The 21,058-nt window shown below is 43.4% G+C and overlaps 1 protein-coding gene across 2 annotated transcripts; it reads right to left on the minus strand.

Annotated features, from left to right (window-relative positions):
• Nucleotides 1–832: 832 nt before the first annotated feature.
• On the minus strand, nucleotides 833–18,224 carry Fbxl21p (F-box and leucine rich repeat protein 21). Of its 2 annotated transcripts, XM_021180770.3 has the most exons (7): nucleotides 18,064–18,224; nucleotides 17,061–17,154; nucleotides 15,048–15,178; nucleotides 13,564–13,930; nucleotides 13,007–13,129; nucleotides 8,369–8,540; nucleotides 833–4,060 (listed from the first exon to the last, which is right to left on the minus strand). In XM_021180770.3, the coding sequence occupies exons 4-7, from the start codon at nucleotides 13,927–13,929 to the stop codon at nucleotides 3,417–3,419; spliced, it is 1,305 nt and encodes a 434-aa protein (XP_021036429.1). In that variant the 5' UTR covers nucleotide 13,930; nucleotides 15,048–15,178; nucleotides 17,061–17,154; nucleotides 18,064–18,224; the 3' UTR covers nucleotides 833–3,416. The 2 variants fall into 2 exon arrangements, with proteins under 2 accessions (XP_021036429.1, XP_021036428.1); XM_021180769.3 differs by lacking the exon at nucleotides 15,048–15,178.
• Nucleotides 18,225–21,058: the final 2,834 nt, after the last annotated feature.

A 21,058-nucleotide genomic window follows, 5' to 3' on the forward strand; every position in this document is an offset into this window, starting at 1 on the left:
CAAAGGAAGAGATGAACTCTGACTTCAAGTTGGTCAGTAAGACATGACTACTCTGGAGCAATCATCTAGAAATCTCCCTCATGAAACTCCGCTTAAGTCCTTTTCAAATATACAATGGCTCCATCCTAACTTGTAGATATGGTAAAGGAAAGACAATCAATAGACTTTTATTACTGGAGAAATGACTCCATTTTTTTTCCTATGTACAATAATGGTCATGAAAACACTATTTGTCAAGGTGAAACCAGGGATACTCCAAGTGCCCTTTAACAGAGATAGATTTTAAAGACCAAGCCATAACTACAGAGCCAAAAATTACACAGCCTTCAGAATAAGTGGAGCTCCCAGGGACTAAACCACCAATCAAAGAGTACACAAGGAGGGACTCAAGGCTTCATCCCCATATGTAGCAGAGGATGGCCTTGTGCGACATCAGTGAGAGGAGAGGCCCTTGGTCTTGTGAAAGCTTGATGCTGCAGTGTAGAGGAATGCCAGGACAGGGAAGTAGGTGTGGGTGGGTTAGTGGGCAGGGGGAGGGGGGAGGGAGGATAGGATAGGGGGGTTTTCAGAGGGGAAATGAGGAAAGGGGATAACATTTGAAATGTAAATAAAGAAAATATCTAATAAAAAGAAAAAACAAAACAAAAGGAAGGAAGGACTGTGATAAGAAAGAAAGAAAGAAAGAGAAGAGAAGAGAAGAGAAGAGAAGAGAAGAGAAGAGAAGAAAAGAAAAGAAAAGAAAAGAAAAGAAAAGAAAAGAAAAGAAAAGAAAAGAAAAGAAAAGAAAAGAAAAGAAAAGAAAAGAAAAGAAATTCTAAGTCTGGACAAAGACCATCTGTCTTAGGAAGCCCTAGAACACAGCGCCCTCTAGTGCACCATGTCAGAGTGGTTCTCGGGTTCAGATACCAAGTTCAAAAGAGAAAGTACAATGTAACTTGCTTTTCTTTATAAAAGTTACTATAACACACATGTGGTGCCATCTGGGTTTGATAGCTGTAAGTTAATATGAGTAAAAAGATTTTATTTTGAAAATGCTTTTAGTTAGTTGTAGAAAATGAATTTAATGGAACAGCAAGGTGAGTCGCTAATTCAAGAGGTTAGGTCCACAGGATGACTTCTGTCAGGAGGAAGTTTATCACACGCAGGGGCACAACAGCAATGCAGATGCCCTCACCCTCCTGACTCATCTCCCCGTATCATGCAAGGGCCACAGGAAGAAAAGGGGGGGAGGATCCTGCGTTTGTTTTCTTCAGTCTGATGTACAGACTCTCCACTTGCATTTGCCCACAAAACTACCGGGAAGTTCCCAGAATTTCTCAACAAACACAAATATCTTTAACACAAGCAGGCATGTAAATAGGCCTACTGTGCCCTCTAAGACTAAAGCTTATGGTTGCTCATCTGGTGAGAGCCTCCGCTCCGCTCCCAGGTACAGCAGTACCCAGGCTTCCAAAGAACAAGGCTGTGCTTCCCCGAGACAGGCAGTTAACACTGTGTTTTCCAGTGTTCTTCTCAGCTGTCTTTAAAATGCTCTGTCCTTCCTTCCACAAACCCAGGAGGTAACCAACTGTGGGAATGGACATGAATTACAAAACTCAGATCGCTCTGTGTTCTTCTCCGTGATTCATCATGAGGTTCCCATGGGAGGCCACTGAAAATTACTTAGAGCAGAACAGCTCACCTTCTCGGAGAGGCCTTTTCTGGTGCTACCAGGCTGTAGGGAGAACCACTTCTTGGTGGCTCTTCTCTAACCCCTGCTCTGCTGCCTCAGCCTCTAGGGCAAGCACCAATGGCACTGGGTCACCTTTCTGTGCAGGTGTGCACAGCATTGTCCAGTGAGGCCACAGGCCTATCCATTCAGTATTCACTTTGCCCTGACCACAGCTCCCTTGCAGTTAAGCCATCTCTCTTAAGCCTGTGGTGCTGTTTCAAGCTTTAAACTATGGCATGTCTTTCTGGGATCTTACGGTATATGTGAGAACTCTGATGTGCAGTGGTGGGAACTCTGTCTTTGAGAAAGGTTTGATTGTTATTCTTACCCAGTACTTCACTATTGCTACACACAGTTCTAAGAATGAGGAACACTCACATGCACGGGAGATGCCTGCTCACAGAGCTCACACGAGTGAGTATGAGTGAGGACAAACCGCTTTCCAAACTATTTACAAACTACAATAAATCCCGAGTGCTTAGTAGGTGAGGATACTCACATTTTTATGATGAAAAATACTCAAAACTGGAAAATAATGAACATTTCTTTTCGGTGAAAGCTGACTTCTAATAGTAACTGTACACACAAAAAAATAACAGTGATCTTGGACCAGCAGAGTTTACAGTACAATGAAATAAATAGGCCCTAATGAGACAAACAGATCAGACACAGCACAGCAGTGCGTGCTACAAAGGAGAACAAATAACTTGGGATGTGAACGAAGGGTCTGACCCGGGAGCTGGGAAGACCTCAAGGATGACATCCAGTAGCAAGTGTCTCAGGGGAAAGATCTGAGGAAGCTCAGAGAGAGGGCAGTTGAGGAACAGAGAAGGTGGGAGGTGGGCAAAGGGTAGGCACAGTGGCTGGCAACGAAGCCAAGTGCCTAGGCAACTGTTAAGACTAATCTTCATTCTGAAGACAAGCTGGTGACGGATGCTACCAGTGTTACTAATTAAATGACAGGCCACCTGTGCGAGGGACAAGGTGTAGCCCCAGATCAACAGCAGCAGGCCAGTAATCACTGATTCCCAAACACACCCCACAAAACTTACCTCTTTATCCATACTGTGTACTTCAGTAAGAACCAGTATCTTGCTGTATCTTCATGAAATGAATATTACTGAATTTTAACATAATGTCAACTGCCCTCCAAGTTAATATAAAAATGAAATTTAAGTACTTTAGAATTCAAAGATGCTTACCAACGAATCACAAGATGCTAAATATTTTGTAAGTATTCCTCTATAATGGTACCTTGATTTTCAAAAGTATTTTGTAAAACATGTATCGGTACCCAAATGAACCAGATAAAATTAAAATAATAAGGCTATAACATAAAAATATGTCATTTAAAGGGATCTAATACTGTACATAATAATTATATATTAGCTATAAGTTTAATGTAAATTTACTTAGTAAGCTAAAATAGGCTTGCAAAGGTTGAGAAGTCTATGCACATCTTAGACATCTGAAGTCTACCCTATTAAACATCTAATACACACAGTATCTGTGTCCTACTGACAAAGATCTCTGTTCAAATTTGTTATATTGTTTTCAAATGATTCTGCAGCAACCAATTAAGATAACTTGCAAACAGCAAATATTTAACCTAAATTACTTGAGTAGCTCCTCTCAAAATTTACATTTGTGTACACGGACGACAGCTAACCCTACTAACAGAAAATTCATCATCTTTGGTAGCTGGTTACCAGATAGGCATCACATCCGGGAACCACACTCTTCCCAGGTGCTTAGAGACTTCAGTGTGGACTTCATCTGGGGTGTACCTGTCATCAGGGACCAGAACTTCCTCCATGATAGAAAGCTGGGTGAGCCTTCTGCCACAGAGTCTCACAAACTCTACGAACGCACTGCAGCTGACTTCACACTCACTGAGGCCCAAGGAGGTTAGATTTTTACAATGCTTGGCAATACGGATGAGTTCACTGTCCAGGGGCTGAAGGCCATTGGCACACACCACTAACTCGATCAGCCTCGGGCAGTTAAGACCGATCCGGCCCAGGATGGCTCTGCTTACTGAACGTCCGAAATAAAGGTGAGTGACAGGGGTTTCCTCTTTGAAGAATGCCTCAAACTCTTCTTCGTACAAGAAGAAGTACATGACGACGTTCACTCCCGGGGAGTGTTTGATCAGTGCGTCCCAGCTGCGTTTCTTAATAGAGTGGAACTTGATCTGCCCCGGGTTTTCACTCACAACATCTATCCGGAGATGTTCGAGGTTCACGTGAGTCTCGCTGGAGAGCGCAAGGAGAAGTTCGTCGCTCAGAATGTAGTAATTCAGGGCCAGCTCTCGGAGGCCCTGACAGTGGTCCGCCACACAGAGGATCCCTGTGGGAAGTTGGGGGAAACCCTTATGCACAAAGAATCACACTGATTCTAAAACAGACTTTGTAAATTTAAATTTTCTATTATTTTACTACGCAAGGGATAAGTAATGATGTTTGAGAAAATGGTTGCTAAAATATATCATTTTCTGTGTGTAGGTTAATTTAAGTTTTCCCCAAACCCTTATACACTGCTGTGGAAGGGAGGATACAAAGAGGTGCCACTCCACCCAAAAGGCCAACTCAGCATACCAGAGACTTGGGCAACCATGTGGACTGACACACCACTCGTATCAGCCAAGACAGAGAAACAGCCTAGGTGTCCATCAAAGATGGATGGGTAAAGAAACTGAGGAACACACACACACACACACAGTGACTTTTACTAAGTCATAAGGGAGAATGACATTGTGATATACTCAACAAAGTGAATCAACCCAGAAATCATGTTACACATAATCAGACAGACTCAGAAAGATACGTTTCACACTTCACTTTCTAACACACTCAAAGTTTATAAACTCACAGAGAGAAAGACAGAGAGACAGAGAGAGACAGAGACAGATACAGAGAGACAGAGAGAGAGAGAGACAGAGAGAGAGAGACAGAGAGAGAGAGAGCGCACATGTCCTAAAGGTGTCCCAGTTTCCTTCTAGATAACAGTCCATCTTTAGGGAAGACACAGCAGGGACCCAGAGGATGCTGCTTACCAGCTGGCTTCCCTGACTCACTCAGTCTGCTTTTCCACCCAGGGATACCCACCCTGAGGTGGTGCCACCGCAGTAGAACCACATCAACTATTAATCAAGGAATGACCCACAGACTTGTCTTTGGGCCAATATGATGGAGGTGTTTCTCTCTCTCTCTCTCTCTCTGTCTGTCTCAGATTTATTTATTTTATGTATATGAATACACCATAACTATCTTCAGACACATCAGAAGAAGGCATCGGATCCCATTACAGATGGTTGTGAGCCACCTTGTGGTTGCTGGGGGAACTGAACTCAGGATCTCTGGAAAAGCAGTCAGTGCTCTTAACTGCTGAACCATCTCTCCAGCCCACAGGTGTTTTCTCAACTGAAGTTCCCGTTTCCCAGATGACCTTAGCTTCGGTCAGCTGAAGAAAAAAAAATCTATGGAGCATGAGAGGGGGCTAGGAAAGGGAAGAAAGATGTGGGGAAAACAGGAGAGAGAGGTGGGGTACCGGTGACATGAAAGCAGAGGGGTGGGAGGTGGAGGGAGGGGGCCAAGGGAGGAGGCAGGCAAACAGGCATGAAGAATAATAGCCACGTGTCTATGTGAGAAGACCCACTCCTTTGAAGTGTTAAACTTAACTAGAAAAGAGAAAAGAAACTACAGACCCACCTTCCTGATGAACACAGATGCCAAAATTCTCAACCAAATACCTGCAAACCTCAGGGGCTAACGAGCTCGCTGTGCTGCCAAGAGGACCCAGACTGTGTGAGGTTGGATCTGGCCCTGTGTCTGCCATTCTCGGACTCCTAGATGGACCGCGGAGATGAGGAATTTCCCAGAAGCCCCTGGGCCATCTGCCCTGGTGTACACCGTGGCAAGCAAGATGCCCTGTCTCAAACAAGTTGGAAAGGGGTTTTGACAAAATGCCCCAATCCTCCATTGCAGTGACAAGAACCAGGCATGGGGACATGAGGGACCCCTTCAGACAGTCTGAAGCAGCTGAATGTGATTTGCCTCGTGCTCTAGCAGAAGTGTGGTTTTTGCCAGCTGCTGATAGTTTCTGCAATTGTATGATGTCTGGAATTCTGGGAACTTTTTCAGGGGGTGTATAAATACGAGGATCCCGAGAGGCAGGACCATTGTTGGTCTTTGGAAAAGGGGGGTTGGTTGTAGTTTGTTAGTAGTGTTGCTCAAATAAGAAACAATAGAAGAAAAAAGTAGATTCAAGGATCTCTCCTCTTTCTTTCTCTCTTATTTACTATTAGGAGGTAAAAATGGGGGGGGGGTTGGGGATAAAAGGAGGGGAAGATAGAACCCACCAAGTAGCAAATAAGAGCTACACTTCATGATAAAAGTCTTGAAGAAACTGGCAACCAAAGAAATGTATCTCAACAGAATGAAGGCTACATATGATGAACCTATAGCTGACTGTATAGGAACGGGAAAGCCCCAAGTCGTTCTGACTAACACAAGGAACAGAGCAAGGCTGCTCACTTTCTCCTCTCTTGCTGTCGGAATAGAAACCATACAACATTAGAAAGAGATGCAAATAAAAGGAATATAAATGAGCATGCTAGAAGTTTCATGGCAATTTGACTCAAACAGGAGTCATGTGGGGAGAGGTAATCTCAACTGAGAAAATACCCCCAGCAGACAGACCTGTGAGTATGCCTGAGGTAAATCTTCTTAATTAGTGATTTATGTTGGAATGCCAAGCCTATGGTGGGTGGAGCCATGCTGGGTAGGTAGTCGTGGAGTGTATAAAATGTAGACTGAGCAGGCCACAGGAAGCCAGCCATTAACCAGCATTCCTTGCTCCTCTGTGACCTCTGTATCCTTTCCTGTCTCCAGGTTCCTGCCTTGAGTTCCTGCCATGATGTCTCTGGATACGGACTCCAAGCTGGAAGATAAAGGAAACCCTTTCTTCTCCAAGTTTCTGGTCACTGCTTTTCCTCACAGCCACAGATAGATTCCCCGATCAAGACAACAGGGATGGAGGGAAAGTCCCAGCAGATGGCATGCTTCTCCACACAACTCTACCAGAAACCTCCAGAGCTGATGAACGGCGACAGAAAGTGGCAGGGTACAAAGCGAACAAACAGAAGTCAATCCCCTTTCCTACATACCAGTAACCAACGTGCTGAGGAAGAAATCACGTTCACAACACGTTCACAATTGCCCTGCCCCATGCACACCCTGGAATGAACCAAACCAGGGAAGCAAAGACATCATCAATGAAACCTTCAAAACATTCGAGAGAGAAAGCGAAGGAGACACCGGAGGTTGGAGCACGTGCTCTGGCGGCAGGATGCAGACAAACCACGCTGAAACAGAGATGCAATATCGGGTGACTTTCATAAAGCTTCCCCGTGCTATAAAGGCTTGAGGTGCTGGGTGGGGGTCACCAGTCTTACCCAGCTATGAATCCTGTGTGCTGCAGCCTCCACTAGGCAAAAAGTGCCCGCTGATACCATAGTGGCATGACCCTTATGGAAATAACCAACCACTTTTTAATCAAATTTGAGGCCTCCTCCACAGAAAAGAATGGACGCTTGGTGCTGTAACCTGTTTAAAAGCCAGTGGTTGGTAGGGATCTGGCATGGAGGTGTCTACTGTCATTCTGCTGAACAGGCTTGCTATGCCCATCAAACTGACATCTAAATATTTATCTTACACACTCATGGGTTAGTGCTGGGTAGCCCTGATCAGAGAAACCCCATTTTGTAGTAGACAGCAGTTACTACAGAGACTTTAGCTGGTAAAGGAGTTGAGCATATAAGTGACTTTAGAGTGTTCAACCCTAAATGGAGTATCTAAAGACTAAGGAAAGACTGAAGGAGAGGCAGGTGGAAAGAATGCAAGAGCTGGGCATGGTGGCACACGACTTTAATCCCAGCACTCAGGAGGCCGAGGCAGGCAGATTTCTGTTTGAGGCCAGCCTGGTCTACAGAGTGAGTTCCAGGACATCCAGGGCTATACAGAGAAACCCTGTCTCGGAAAACCAAAAAAAAAAAAAAAAAAAAAAAAAAAAAGACAGGGGATAGGGAAATATTCTGAGAATGCTGTCCTCTGGACATGACTTTTTTTGCAGTCTGGAGCTCACAGCAGCTAAGGTTACCCATCAACATATCATCATGGGTCCCACCCCTTCCTGAGCATCTCTTTTTGTTGACTGAGGCTGGGGGAAGGAGAATTTCTTCAGTGGTATTGCCACTGGTAAACTGCCCATCCACCAATAAATAGTCTCAACCCACGCTCATGAAAGTAATCCCATTGAACTCAGTGGGTAAGAAAAAAAAATGGAGAGGAAATGAATTAGAAGGGAAGCTGGCTGGGAAGAAGAAGGGACTCGGGCAGGGGAGGATCAAAAGAAGATAATATACGATATGAGTGCGGGAAAGTGTCGAATAGAGGTCACTAATTTAGAAAAGATTAACACATGTGGAAGGGAAAAACGCTTTCTGAAGATGCACCTTGCTTCTGATTTGAAGATTAAGATTGCTTTTGAGTAAGATAAATAAATTACATCCCAAAGGCATGTGCTTTTCAATAAGCAATCTACTATTACTATAACAAAAGCTCTCAATCAATTGATATTAAAAAAAATACAGCCTACCATCAGATGACACGTGAGGACAGCTACTCATTTTGAGGAGTCGCAAGGTGTCACTGTTGTTGGCCACAAGAATCTTCAGGGAAGGGTCGTCCACTGGCGTGTCCTCAATTTTAATCGACGATAACGACTTTGAGTTGACAAACACGACCGTAAGCGCCGACACAAAGTGAGACTTGTGTGGCAATAAGGGGAAAAGGTTATGAAAATATTTAAAATTTAGTTTCGATCCAGTGGCTTTAAAAAACAGTTTGCTAAATGCTAAAATACTCAGTAAAAACGATGACTTTATTAGGTTGTCATGGTATCACTAGCCAGTAGAAGACACTTTTATCACCTTTTTATATAAGATTTCAAGTTGAGCAGAGAGCGGGTTTCGCTATGGCAATTTTGTGCACATATATCTGTATACTTTGTTCTTGGTCATGCCCTTCTGTCTGCCATTCCCTACCCTCCCAACTTACCTGTCTCTGAGGCCCTGATCCCTTCAAACACCGCTCCTGCTCTCTTGTCCTGTATGTTCTTCCATTTGCCTCTCTCTCCCCTTCCCTCTCTTTCATGGGTCCCTCCTATTTCCATGATCTCAAGCATACACACACAGAGAGGGGGAGGGAGGAGGGGAATGGGAGGGAAGGGGGAGGGGAAGGGGGAGGGGAGAGGGAGGGGAGGGGGAGGAGAGTCAGAGTCTTCATATGAGGTAAAACATGTCATATTTGTTTTCCTGAGTCTGGTCTGTTTTGTTAACATAATGGCCTCCACTTCCATATATCTTCCTGCAAATAGCATGATTTCACAAGCCTTCCAGACAAAAAATATTCTACCATATATATAGTTCACGTACGCGTACGCCCTTCATTCATCCGTCCATTGATGGACAACTAGCCTGGTTCTGCTTCCTAGCTACTGTTAACAGTAGGTCAGTAAACATGGCTATGCATGCATGCTCTGTAGGTGCCTTAGACTATACCTGAGGTACTTCACCGCCGAGCATAACTGGATGCTCTGGTGCCTCTTTGATGCATGTTCTTGCCTTCTGTAGGGGATTAGGTGGATGTAGATATTTGAGCTCGGCTCTAAGTCTTACAATCTATCCTTATGATTTCTGTACAGGGTAAGAGACAGGAATCTCGTTCCATTCTTCTACCTGTGGAGGTCTGGTTTTCTGACCAACATTTGCTGATGAGGCTCTGCTGTATTTTCCCAGTGTGTGTATTTGACATTCATAGCAAACCAGCTGGCTGTAGCCATCTGAGCTCAGTTTCAGGTCTTCTGTTCGGCAACACTGACTTACCTGTCTGCTTTATGATAGCTCCAAGCAATGTCTGCAATTTCATCACTCTTTCTGACGATAACTGTCTTGGCAATGAGGGTTTCTTTGAGCTTCCATATGAATCACAGAATTATTTCTGTTTCTGTGAATGTCAATGCAATTTTGATGGAGACCCTGTTGAATCTGTAAATCACTCTGGCTATGGTAGCTACTTCTTACACTATTAATTCTGTCATGAGGTTTCCCATCTTCTGGTATCTTCTTAAATTGCTTTTTTCACTGTCTTAAGATTTTCATTGAAGAGGTCTTTCACTGCCTTGTTCCCTGGTTAAGTTTAACTCTGAGTTTTCAGGGCCTTTTGGGGGGTATTATAGATGGTATTATTTTTTTCATGATTTCTTCTTTCTTGACAGTTTCACTACTAATAGACAGAAAGGCTGCAGCTTTTATGTGGTGATTTTATATCTTGTTTCTTTGCTGAAGTTTGAGAGTTCTCTGGACTCTCTGGGATCTTTTAAGGATAGAAGATTCTTCTGTCCGCAAGTAGGAATAATTTGTATTTTTCCTATCCTACCTTTATTTTACTTATTCCTCTTGTTCTTTCTTTCCTATCTGCCTCCCTTTTATTCATTTCTCTTATTTTAGCGCTCTAGCCAAGGCTTCATACATAATGTTGAGTGAGAGTGGTTCAAGTGAACATACTTACCGAATGTCAGAGGAATGCTAGTGGTGTTGAACTCTGACAAAGGCCTCTCATCTGTGATTTCCATTTTTAAACCTATTTGTCTATTATATATGCAAAAATTAACCTCGACTCCTGGTGGGAGGGAACTAATTTGTTTGTGGTGTGGATATCTTAATGTGCATATCATATTCCTATATCAAAAAGTTCCAGAGCACAACAGGAAATGGGATGCTAAGGAAGGAAGAGTCCCAAGTACCTTGTAAAGGATGCTGCAGCTATGTCAACAGTATGACTGTGATGTCCAGTGTTGAGAGTCTTCACTTATTTTCTAGAATGGGAATTAGCTAATTAAGGACCACCAGACAAGCCCAGTGAACAGTCTGCTTCTCTGTTTCATAAGTGAAGGATAAGGTTGGTTTTTTGATTTATTTGTTTGTTTGTTGATTTTTTCTTTTCTTTTTTTACATTTTGAAAGGGTTGTAAATAATCTGAAGCATTATACTGCATGCCATAAGAACTGCATGGCACAGACTTTAATGCTCACAGACCAAGTCTGCACGGCACTCAGCCATGTGCTTCCCTTTCTGCACTGTCGGTGCTGGCCTTCCCACGGCACCAAAGGAGCTGAGGAGCTGAGGCAGAGCTGCAGAGGTCTCAAAACCCAGACGACTTCTTCTCTGGGCTTTTCTGACCCCTTGCCAGGAGAAATACATTTCCCCTCTCTCACTCACTTCCGTATTTTCAGACCTACGACAGTGTCTGGCACATAGTAGTCAATAAATATTTGTCCAAAGAATGAATGTTTTTTTATGGTTTTTTTTCTAGCAGATTTAAACAATGTAAATGAAACTAGTTACATGTTTTTGAAGATATTGAAAAATAAAGCTTATTAATGATTTGCCCTCAAGATAGGCAGAATTCCAGTTTCAGATTTGCTATTTCTGGCAAAATCAGAAAGTGTGGAAAAAAAAATCCAAGGCAAGGTCCTTTTTCCTTCCACAAAATCAATTTTGGCTGTATTAAAGGTTCTACCAGCCCTGTTAGGATCAACACGCTGGTTTATAAACGTGTAAATATGTTGACTCACACTAATTAAAAATGGTTTTCCACATAGTAGAGGACTAAAGACCTCCTAAATTATTATAGAACTATAACGCCTTTCAAGAACTATGAAGTTGATCTTTTCCCCCTCTTTAATCAGCTCTGAATTAGCTGTTTTATTTTGAGGGACACTGACATCAGGCCAACCTGACGCTGTGGTTTATAAATAAGGAAGTACCTAGTTAGCACAGGTAACTTGTCATCTGATTACTTATAGAATTCTAAATCCCCAAATGACCCAGTTTTTTTTCCAGCATATCTCTTAAAAAGATAACAGGCTGGCAGAAAGCCTGGCCATAAAAGCCATGACCCAGTTTATAGGAGAGAAGATGTAGTTATCCTTGTCTACTGTAGGAGGTTCCCATGGGTTGGTTTTTATCAACTTCATTACCTCCGTAATGAAGTGCTTTTATAAAAACAAATACTATTTTAACCTGGGTTTATGGTGATTAAAAAAAAAAAAAGGACAGACTCTCATCCTTCAAAGTTGGAGTGTGAGAAGAAGACAATAAATGGGCTAAATTAATCATTTAAGATGGCACTGAGCACTAATGAATGATGGAAAGACAATAAAATGTCCTGCATGTGGTGGTTAGCGTGTGTTATCAACCTGACAGGACCTAGAATTGCCTTGGAGCCTTTGGGGATCATTGTATGTATGTATGTATGTATGTATGCATCTATGCATGTATGTATATATGTATACACACATGTATTATGTATGTATTTACTTATTCACTTATTTGTGTATGTTTACACATGTTCACATGCTTTTGCCCACATGTGGAGGTCAAAGGTCCCAATTGCAGAAGCTGGTTCTCTGTCTGGTCTTGCCATCTTATGGGTTCTGGGAATCAAACTCAGGTTCTTCGGCTTGGTGGGAAGTGTCCTTATCCACTGAGCCATCTCGCTGTCCCGGGAATTGCCTGACTGTGTTAACTGAGGCGAGAAGACTCACTGACCATGGGTAACACAGTTCCCTGGCTGGACTGCTGGACTGTGAGGGGGATGGAAACTGAACAGCAGCATGGAGCATCTTCTGCTGCCTGAAAATGGACGCCTTGCGAACAGATGCTTTGAGCTCCTGCTGCCCTGACTTCCCGACCGTGATGGACTATACTTCTGGACCCCCAGGATAGACCCTTTCTCCCTTACATTGCTTTTGACAGGTTATTTTCTCACAGCCACAGGACGAGCAACTAAGACAGGAGGAGGAGAGAGTGTGAGCTGTCGGAGAGGAACTGGTAACACACAGGCGAGGCCTAAGTGAGACAGCGGTCTCTGCATCAGACAATGCTGGTCATTTTTCAGCAACTCCGTCTTTCCTCATTGCTATTCCAGTATCACATGTTAACTGAGAGGCAGACCCTGGGGCTAGCTGGACAGCCAGTGCAGCCTAATCAGTTAACTCCAAGCCAATGAGAAAGTCAAGTCTTAGAGGAGGGTGACAGGGTTTCTGGGTGTGACACACAGGGCTGTCTGACAGTCACATACATGTACCCATACGTTCACTTACACATACGTGGACACAAACATCATTTAGAAAGAAGTTTAGCATATCTCTCAAGGACGACAGCACTCTTACCTTGGGCACATTCATGAAACTTGGTTTGGCTGTTGAAATCAATCCCAAGGTCTGGATAGAACAGTTTACCAGCTGAGAAAGGATATCACAGGCGGCTTCCGCCGACTCAGTACTGCTATCAACCTACAAGGACAATTTTAAATCTAAATATCCTGAAGGCACTTTATCAGAACTACTGGAAATGCAATTACTTCATGGGATTCAGCAACCGAGTTCTGTTCATCCCTTTCAGCAGCATGAACGATTATTTTGATATAAAATGTCTGAGCTCACAAAAGAAAAAACAGAGCTGACAACACAACTCGGTAGTGCTTCATACCTTCAGCCCTTTCTAATTTTCTGGGAATTAATAACAGCCCAGTGATAAACTGGATTTTATGTCATTCAATTACAGCTTTTTTATTTCAGTCTGTGCAATAACTAGAGAGAGAGAGAAAAAAAAAGAAGAGATCAAGGTGGGATACAAATCCTGGAGATTTACCAAGTGCTTGAAAGCCAGGATCCAAACACAGAAAACACGGCAACGAAACCACGTGTCAAGGGAAGCTGCTCTGTACCTTAAAGCTGACATACTGAAGATGAGCAGCGTGCTTTTTGATGATCTGTTGAATGAGGTCGGGATGAGTGGACTTGAAATAAGAAGTTGCTGATTGGTTCAGCTCAAACTCAAACTTCCTCCAAAGATCGGGGATGTGGAATACTTCATTCCATCTCCTGCACACGGACGATGCTCGGGCTCGATCTATCAAAGGAAGGTACTGAAAGACCTGTAATAGGACATGGTGAGGTAAAGTCCCCCAGTCCAGAAGGACAGAGAGCGCATGGGTCTGGCGGAGGGAAGAGCAGAGCCCACGTTTGGGCTGTTTCACTACTGGTGACGACTGGACAACCTTATTCACGGCAGAGAAATTATTCCTCTTCATTCTGTAAGTACCAGAAAAATGTCTGTTTGTTTCTTTTTTCGCCTTCCTACAAAGCATTTGTACTCTAATTGTATAAAATAAAACCGGGAAAGGAAAATAACCCAATAGACACAATTCTAGCAGTCATCTTACATTTCACGCATTGATTGGTGCAACTCTGTGCTACTACGGTGGTAAGCGCAAGCCTGCCCTCAAAACAGGGATCAGTGGCTGAACGAATGATAATGATCCGACTGAAGTTGAGCAAGCTTCATGAAAGAACAAAGGAGAACTGCACATGGCTGTTTGTGAGGGGGAGATGTGGCTGGGGCGACCTCTAAGAGAAAGCATCCAAAGTAGCAAATACCCTGTGTTGTGTTTTCCCCATGGTCAGATGCTGATCCTTACTGCATCCTCCAAAGGAAACACCACCCTGAAATTCTGTTAAACCCTCGGGAAATCTGGGAGACAGTACAACTCAAGTATAAGCACTGAAAGTCGGGAAAAGTCTCAGCCCCGCCATGGACTAACCCTAAGTGACTCTAACCCTGGCTCCTCGTCTGTGAAGCAGGGATCAGAGCACGCATAAAGCTGCCATGAGGATTAGACCATTTGGTGTGTACAGCGCATGTGCAAGAAATGCTGCAGAGTTAATAAGCCAAGCCACAACTCTAACAGAAAACCACACGATTGGCGATGAATTTCAGGTGACAGCTTGGGCGTAAGAATTCTGGGAAGTATGAACATAGCCGGGACAGAGTGGTTGTATTTACATATCTGAGCCTCTGTGGTCACTAATAAAAAAATGTAAGAATGGTCATTATTCTCCCCCAGAAAGCCTCTCCAGGTATTAACTACTGGGTATACTACAAAGTATCTAACACTCTGAAGACCACACATGTCGAGATATATAGATAGATAGATAGATAGATATAGATAGATATTTGTCTTTGATCTTCTCATTGATTTGTGGAAGAATACAAATATTAAATATACAAAAATATTAAATATACAATTATCTGAGACGCTTCGTAAAGGTGAAAATAGTTCAGAACTTAACTCTGATTCACAACTTAACCCTCCCTTTGCCCATCAATCAAGGAACATATATACAAATGCAGTGTCAGAACTGAACATACCTTCAAAGCTACTGAAATATTTATCTACAACATAAGTACGTCTGTCTTGTGGTTCAGTCTGAGTGATGTGAAACATTTCTTAACCACAACATAAAGTTGGGTCCCAGAAGCAGGACTGACCTATAAAATCGCTGAAAAATATCAAAAGTCACTTTTAGTGCTTGGAAAGTTCAGTGGAAAACACAACCCTTGCCAACCTGCATCTCAAGCATCAAAGGAAGAGTCAGTGCGAGCATCTCTGTGTCACTGAACAGTAACGGGTAACTTAGAACCTGTCATGCAATGCAAGACAACAATTCAGAGCACAGCCTACAGATGTACTCTTTACAGCTATGCACATGTGTATGTGTGTGTATATGCGTGTGTACATCTGTGTGTTTGTGTGTGTGTGTATATATATATATATATATACATATATATATATTTGTGTGTGTATGTGTTCTATGTGTGTATATGTGTGCATATGTATGACTGTGTATATCTATGTGTATGTGTTCATATATGTATGTGTGTATATGTGTATATATATGTGTATGTATATGTGTGTATGTGTGTATATGTATCTGTGTATATATGTGTGTATGTGAGTATATGTAGTGTGTATATATGTGTATGTATGTATGTGTTGTATGTGTGTACATGTGTGCATATGTATGACTGTGTATATCTATGTGTATATGTATCTGTGTGTATGTGTGTATATATATCTGTGTATATATGTGTATGTATGTATATATGTGTGTATATGTATGTATATGTGTGTGTTTATGTATCTGTGTATATATGTGTATATGTGAGTATATGTATGTGTGTACATATGTGTATGTATGTATGTGTTGTATGTGTGTATATGTGTGCGTATGTATGACTGTGTATATGTATCTGTGTATATGCTCATATATGTATATGTATGTATGTGTGCATATGTATCTGTGTATATATGTATGTGCATGTGTGTGTGTATATGTATGTGTGTATATGTATAGTAAAGGAGCAGAGGCTGGATTCTAAACTCAGAGACAGAAGACATCCATACAGTATGTTTATAACTGTTTCACTTAGTAGACTACAAATAGTTTAAATTTTACTAAATCTAGAGAAGCTATCCCTGGTATAAAACCTTGCTAGAAAAGCAGTATAGACAACTAAAGACTTTATCCAAATGCCAGGTTTTGTATAACTATCTTATAGGTCTCTACACAGGGACTGTGTTATGTATTAAATTGGTTGTCTATAACAAGAATTACTCAATGTACTCAACTCATTACATTGCCAGTTTAGTTAATCATCCATGTTATTAGGAGCTGAAAGATGGCTCAGTGGTTAGGAGCACTTGCTGCTCTTACAGAGGACCCAGGTTTCATTCCCAGCACCCACACATGCACCAGGCACACACGTAGTACACAGACAAAAATGCAGGCAAAGTACCAATACAAGCACGTAAATCTCTTAAAGATGTTATATTGATACCAATAATTTAGTCCAAATGCATGTTAATTTTCTCCTTACATAAATTATTAAAGCATTAAACTACCCTCTCAATTACAAACTTCATATAGCACATTGAAACTACTTGTCAGTATTTTTAGAATGTAAGATAAATTGATTTTATTCTTTGGAAGTACTTTTTGACCATGTGTTCATTATTTACATAATATGAATCACATTAAATTATTTATGAATATGGACCACCACTTGGTCATATTGCATTCCCATTTAATTCTTTTTGGATCTGTTTATATAAAAATTCTATCTTAAATATATGGGGGCATTTATTTAAAAAGCCTGATCATTTCTTTTCATGTTAAGGAAATGGATCACTTCTTGTTTGTTTGTTTGTTTTTGGTTCTTTGAGATAGGGTTTCTCTGTGTAGCCCTGGCTGTCCTGGAACTCACTCTGTAGACCAGGTTGGCCTCTAACTCAGAAATCTGCCTGCCTCTGCCTCCCGAGTGCTGGGATTAAATGCATGCACCACCACTGCCCTGCAATGGATCACTTCAAGGCTTTCTTACCTGAAGGTGGCTTCCAAGTTACAGTTACTGCTGAGCCAATGAAATGACACTGCCATGGGGTAATCACTGACACCCATCTGACTTCACTTCCAGTCTTGGAAAAAACCCACAAAACCATCATTAGGGCATATAATCATTTTATGCTTAGTTATCTGTAAGTCGTTATATACATTAAGTGATTTTATTAGTAGGTTATTAATAATAGAACAGGTTTTTTGCCCATATGAAAACTAGTTTGTAGAAATATCACAAACCTCTCTAGAAGTTACACTGGAAGCTATACTAAGGCTACATATCAGGCAGCAAAGCACTCTAAAAATTCACATTTTACTTAATATCTATGAAGAGATACCATGAAATTTTAAGTAGTTCATAATTACGTGTACTGGTTTATTAGCTGTATAAGTTGGCATAGCTCAAGCTTCTCTGTGGTATTAAGATATATTTACTTACAAAGTAAACTTCAATTTTTTGAATAGATAGATCTCATTTTTAAGTGCATCATCTGAAGACTCGTTTGTAAAATGCACTTGGATTGAAAACACCATTTGAGAGGCAAGGATGGCAGAGAGGCGAACAGAACTCGACCTAGACCATCCCTAGATGGGCACCGAGCAGCCTGCCCCATATCCCAGCAACCAGACTGGACCAGAATGAGGACGCCAACCCGGGGCAGAGTTTCAAGTGTAAAAATGCATACAGATGGCAGTGAAAATGCACCGCTCTAAAACTGCTCGGTGCAATTTATCTTACATCCTGTCCTGAGAAACAGGGCTTGGGGTCGACCGGACCCTAGCTGAAAGATGCTCCACAGAACCAGCGGCGAAACGGTGAGAGAGCTGAAAAGCCTCCGGGGTCCTGGGGGGAATGGCTGGGCTCCGCACGCTCGGTTCCGAGCAGACTCGGTCTCGCTCCCGCCTCCAAGACCAGGCAGCTCTGGGGGTTCCTGCGGTTCGGCTCGCCCCGCCCCGCCGGCTCCCTAGTGCTGCGCCACAAACGTTACCTCCGAACGCGCTCCTGAGGGCAGCCAGCCCCAGGCAGGCCCTCCGGTCAAGCGCAGAACTCTGCGTGACGAACGCCAGCAGCTACCTTCTCAGGTGGGCGGGCTCCAGCGCCGCCTAAAGCCGCGGACAGTGAGAGACTAAATGGGCATCACAGGCCAGGCCCCGCCTGCGCCACGCCCGCGCCACACCCCTCCAGGAAGCCTTGCCCCAGTGTGCTAGTGTTCAGCCTCTCGAATCCCCGCCCCCGGGAGTCTCGCTCCGCCCCCCCAGCCTCGCCCCCGGAAGTGGCTGCCTCTTAAAGATGCCCCGCCCCCGTCAATTCTGCCCCGCCCCCAAACGCTATGTTTAAGTTCGGGGTTCACTGAGAGGTAGACCCTGACGCACGCACGCCCCCTGCCCACTGATAAAAGCTCCACCCCTAGAGTCTTTGACTCTAGGTAGCCTCGCCCCGCCCCCAGCCGCTCTGTTGGAGCCCGGAGGTCTCACCTAGCACATGCAGGTTCCTAGGCCTCTAGAAGTCCTTTGGTGGTCCCAGGGCCAGTGTGTGAGTGCTCCTCAAGGGATAAGCAGTATGCTTAGTGAATATTCAGTTAAATCACTGACCACTTGACCCAAACTAACAGTTCGAGTTTCCAGGTTTTAACTTGAGAAGGGCATCCCACTACCACCATGCAGATGCTTGAGGGACCTTGATTGGAAGCTGCAATGATAGCCTCTCAGGTCCTGAGCTGCAGGCCAGGACTGCAGAAGGTCACCTGTGAGCTGCCAGCCTGCCAGCTCGAAAAGAATGCACAATGAGCTACGGATTTTTTTTTTTTAAAGTTTCAAAATATCAAGCCACGCACAGCATTCTGGAACACAGTTCTTCGTTAACATCTAGCGTCTCTCATACTCTATTTGTAATGACCAGCTTTGTCACGGTATGACTGGCAAATACTGGACACACCCTAGGTTATGTTGCCTTTGAAAACATCATAGAAACAGGATAATGAACATACGATAGATGTATGTCTCCCCCAGATTCCTCTTGGTTCCTCTAATTTCCTCATCATGGTCCTCCCCCACCTGACATTTTAGATTAATTTGAAGTTCTTATTACAAATTGATTTCTGTGGTGTCTTGTTGTCAGTTCTTTTCCCTCAAGAGTTCAATTGACACAGATCTTGCCACATTTGCCTTCAAGTGATGTGGACAGACTTTTATCCCCCCCCCCCGTTTTGTCCTAATTTGATCTCTTGTAGATCGTTTATGAATTCAGATGCACATGCCAGTCTAGATCCTTCGGTTTTGCCAAAGCCTCTACTTTGTGAAATTCCTTTTGATCCATAGACTCAACGAGCCACCTCTGCGCTCTTGTTCCTCAGGGAGGGCTTTTCAGCTTAGATCCACCTTGAACCAGCATAGACTTGGGACTTCCACTCTGACCCATTATGGCTCAGTCCTAGTTACACATCTCACTACCCATAGCAAGAAACTTGCAACTCCTGCCGCACCCCCCCCCCCCCGCCCCCAGAAAGCAGCTGTATCACCGAAAAACCCACCCCAACTTGGGTGACACCTCACTGGAAAGTTGCAAGCCTAGAGTCCTCTGCTTAGCTCCTAGGTAGTTCAACAATCAAAGAGACTTGTCTGCAGCTCAGAGGGTCTGAGTCTGGTTCATGACAGCTGTGAACTGTTTCTCTACAGCTGGGGAGGAGCCTCGCGAGTGCTCAGATTCCATTTCCCAGGTATGCCATCATCTCTTTCCCCCCTAAGTCCTTCCTGGAGGAGCTGTTTCCGTTTCAAGGAAACATCCCTTATTCTGTGCCCATGGTTTTAGATCTCCTCTTTTCATGCTGTCCCAAAGATCATGCGTCTTACACTTACAGTTTAGAAAAAAAATGTTAATTGTTGTCCATGAATGAATATACCAATCCCGTGGTCCCTGTCCTCGCCCTGATCCTTTGTCCTCCTTGTGGTGGTCCTCTGGGGGCTCTCCACGGGGCTTTGTTTCACTTACTGGGGTTTTCGTCCCCAGCATCTTTTCAGGTTGTTCCCCAGGCATTTCTGTCTTCACTGAATTCTATTCGCATACTACATTGATTTCCGTATTTCATTCAGTCATTTGTGTTCTCCGGGATTTCATTCAGCTGTGTTTGTTTATGCCTTCTTTCATCTCTGTGAATGGAGTTATCGTCACACTGTCTGGATTCTTTGTCTGGGATTTCATCTAGGTCACTCTTGTTGGGGAACATTACCCTGGATGGGTAGAATTTGGAGGAGTCCTATCTTGGTTTGTTGTTGTTGTTATTATTTATGTTTTTACATTGGAACTTGCATATCAGGAGCTAGGTAGTTGGCTTAATTTTGTGGTTATTTAAATTAAGTTTGTTATTTCAGTTGGAAGCTGTGATCGTTTGTATATGCTAGGCCCAGGGAGTGGCACATGAGAAGCTGTGGCCCCGTTAGAGTAGGTGTGTCACTGTGGGTGTGGGACCCTCATCCTAGTGTCCTGGAAGCCAGTATTCTACTAGCAGCCTTCAGATGAAGATATAGAACTCTGAGCTCCTTCTGTACCATGCCTGCCTGGAAGCTGCCATGTTCCTGCCTTGATAGTGGGCTGAACCTCTGAACCTGTATGCCAGCCCCGGTTAAATGTTATCTTATAAGAGTTGCCTTGGTTATGGCGTCTGTTCACAGCAGTAAAAAGCCTAGGACAGAAGCATTTGCAATGTTCAAGAGGAACTAGGTTGTAGCAGGGTTGCGTTGTTGCTTTTCTCTGTTAGAATGGTGTTTAGGGAGCCGAGCTCTATTCCTAGCCCTCTCTGATGGCTGAAACATAAATTCCCATTGTTTAATGCAGCGCTGGCTAGTCTTAGGTCACTTGACACACAAACTGGAATTATTTGAGAGGAGGGGGAACCAAAGTTAAGAAAATGCCTCCATAAGCTCCAGCTGTAAGGCATTTTCTTAAGTAGTGATTGGTGGGGTAGAGCCCAGCCCAGTGTGGGTGGG

The sequence above is a fragment of the Mus caroli genome, unplaced genomic scaffold (assembly GCF_978045245.1).
Source record: "Mus caroli unplaced genomic scaffold, Mus_caroli_1 scaffold_15, whole genome shotgun sequence".
NCBI classification, from domain to species: domain Eukaryota; kingdom Metazoa; phylum Chordata; class Mammalia; order Rodentia; family Muridae; genus Mus; species Mus caroli.

Excerpts from the sequence above, each read along its gene's own strand:
- Fbxl21p (XM_021180769.3), bottom strand. The coding sequence starts at position 17,137 with ATGGGTGTCAGTGATTACCCCATGGCAGTGTCATTTCATTGGCTCAGC. Across the intron at positions 13,130-13,563 it reads TTCAGTATGTCAGCTTTAAG|GTTGATAGCAGTACTGAGTC; the intron begins GTACAGAGCAGC and ends TTGTCCTTGTAG. Across the intron at positions 8,541-13,006 it reads GTTTCATGAATGTGCCCAAG|TCTCACTTTGTGTCGGCGCT; the intron begins GTAAGAGTGCTG and ends TTGCCACACAAG.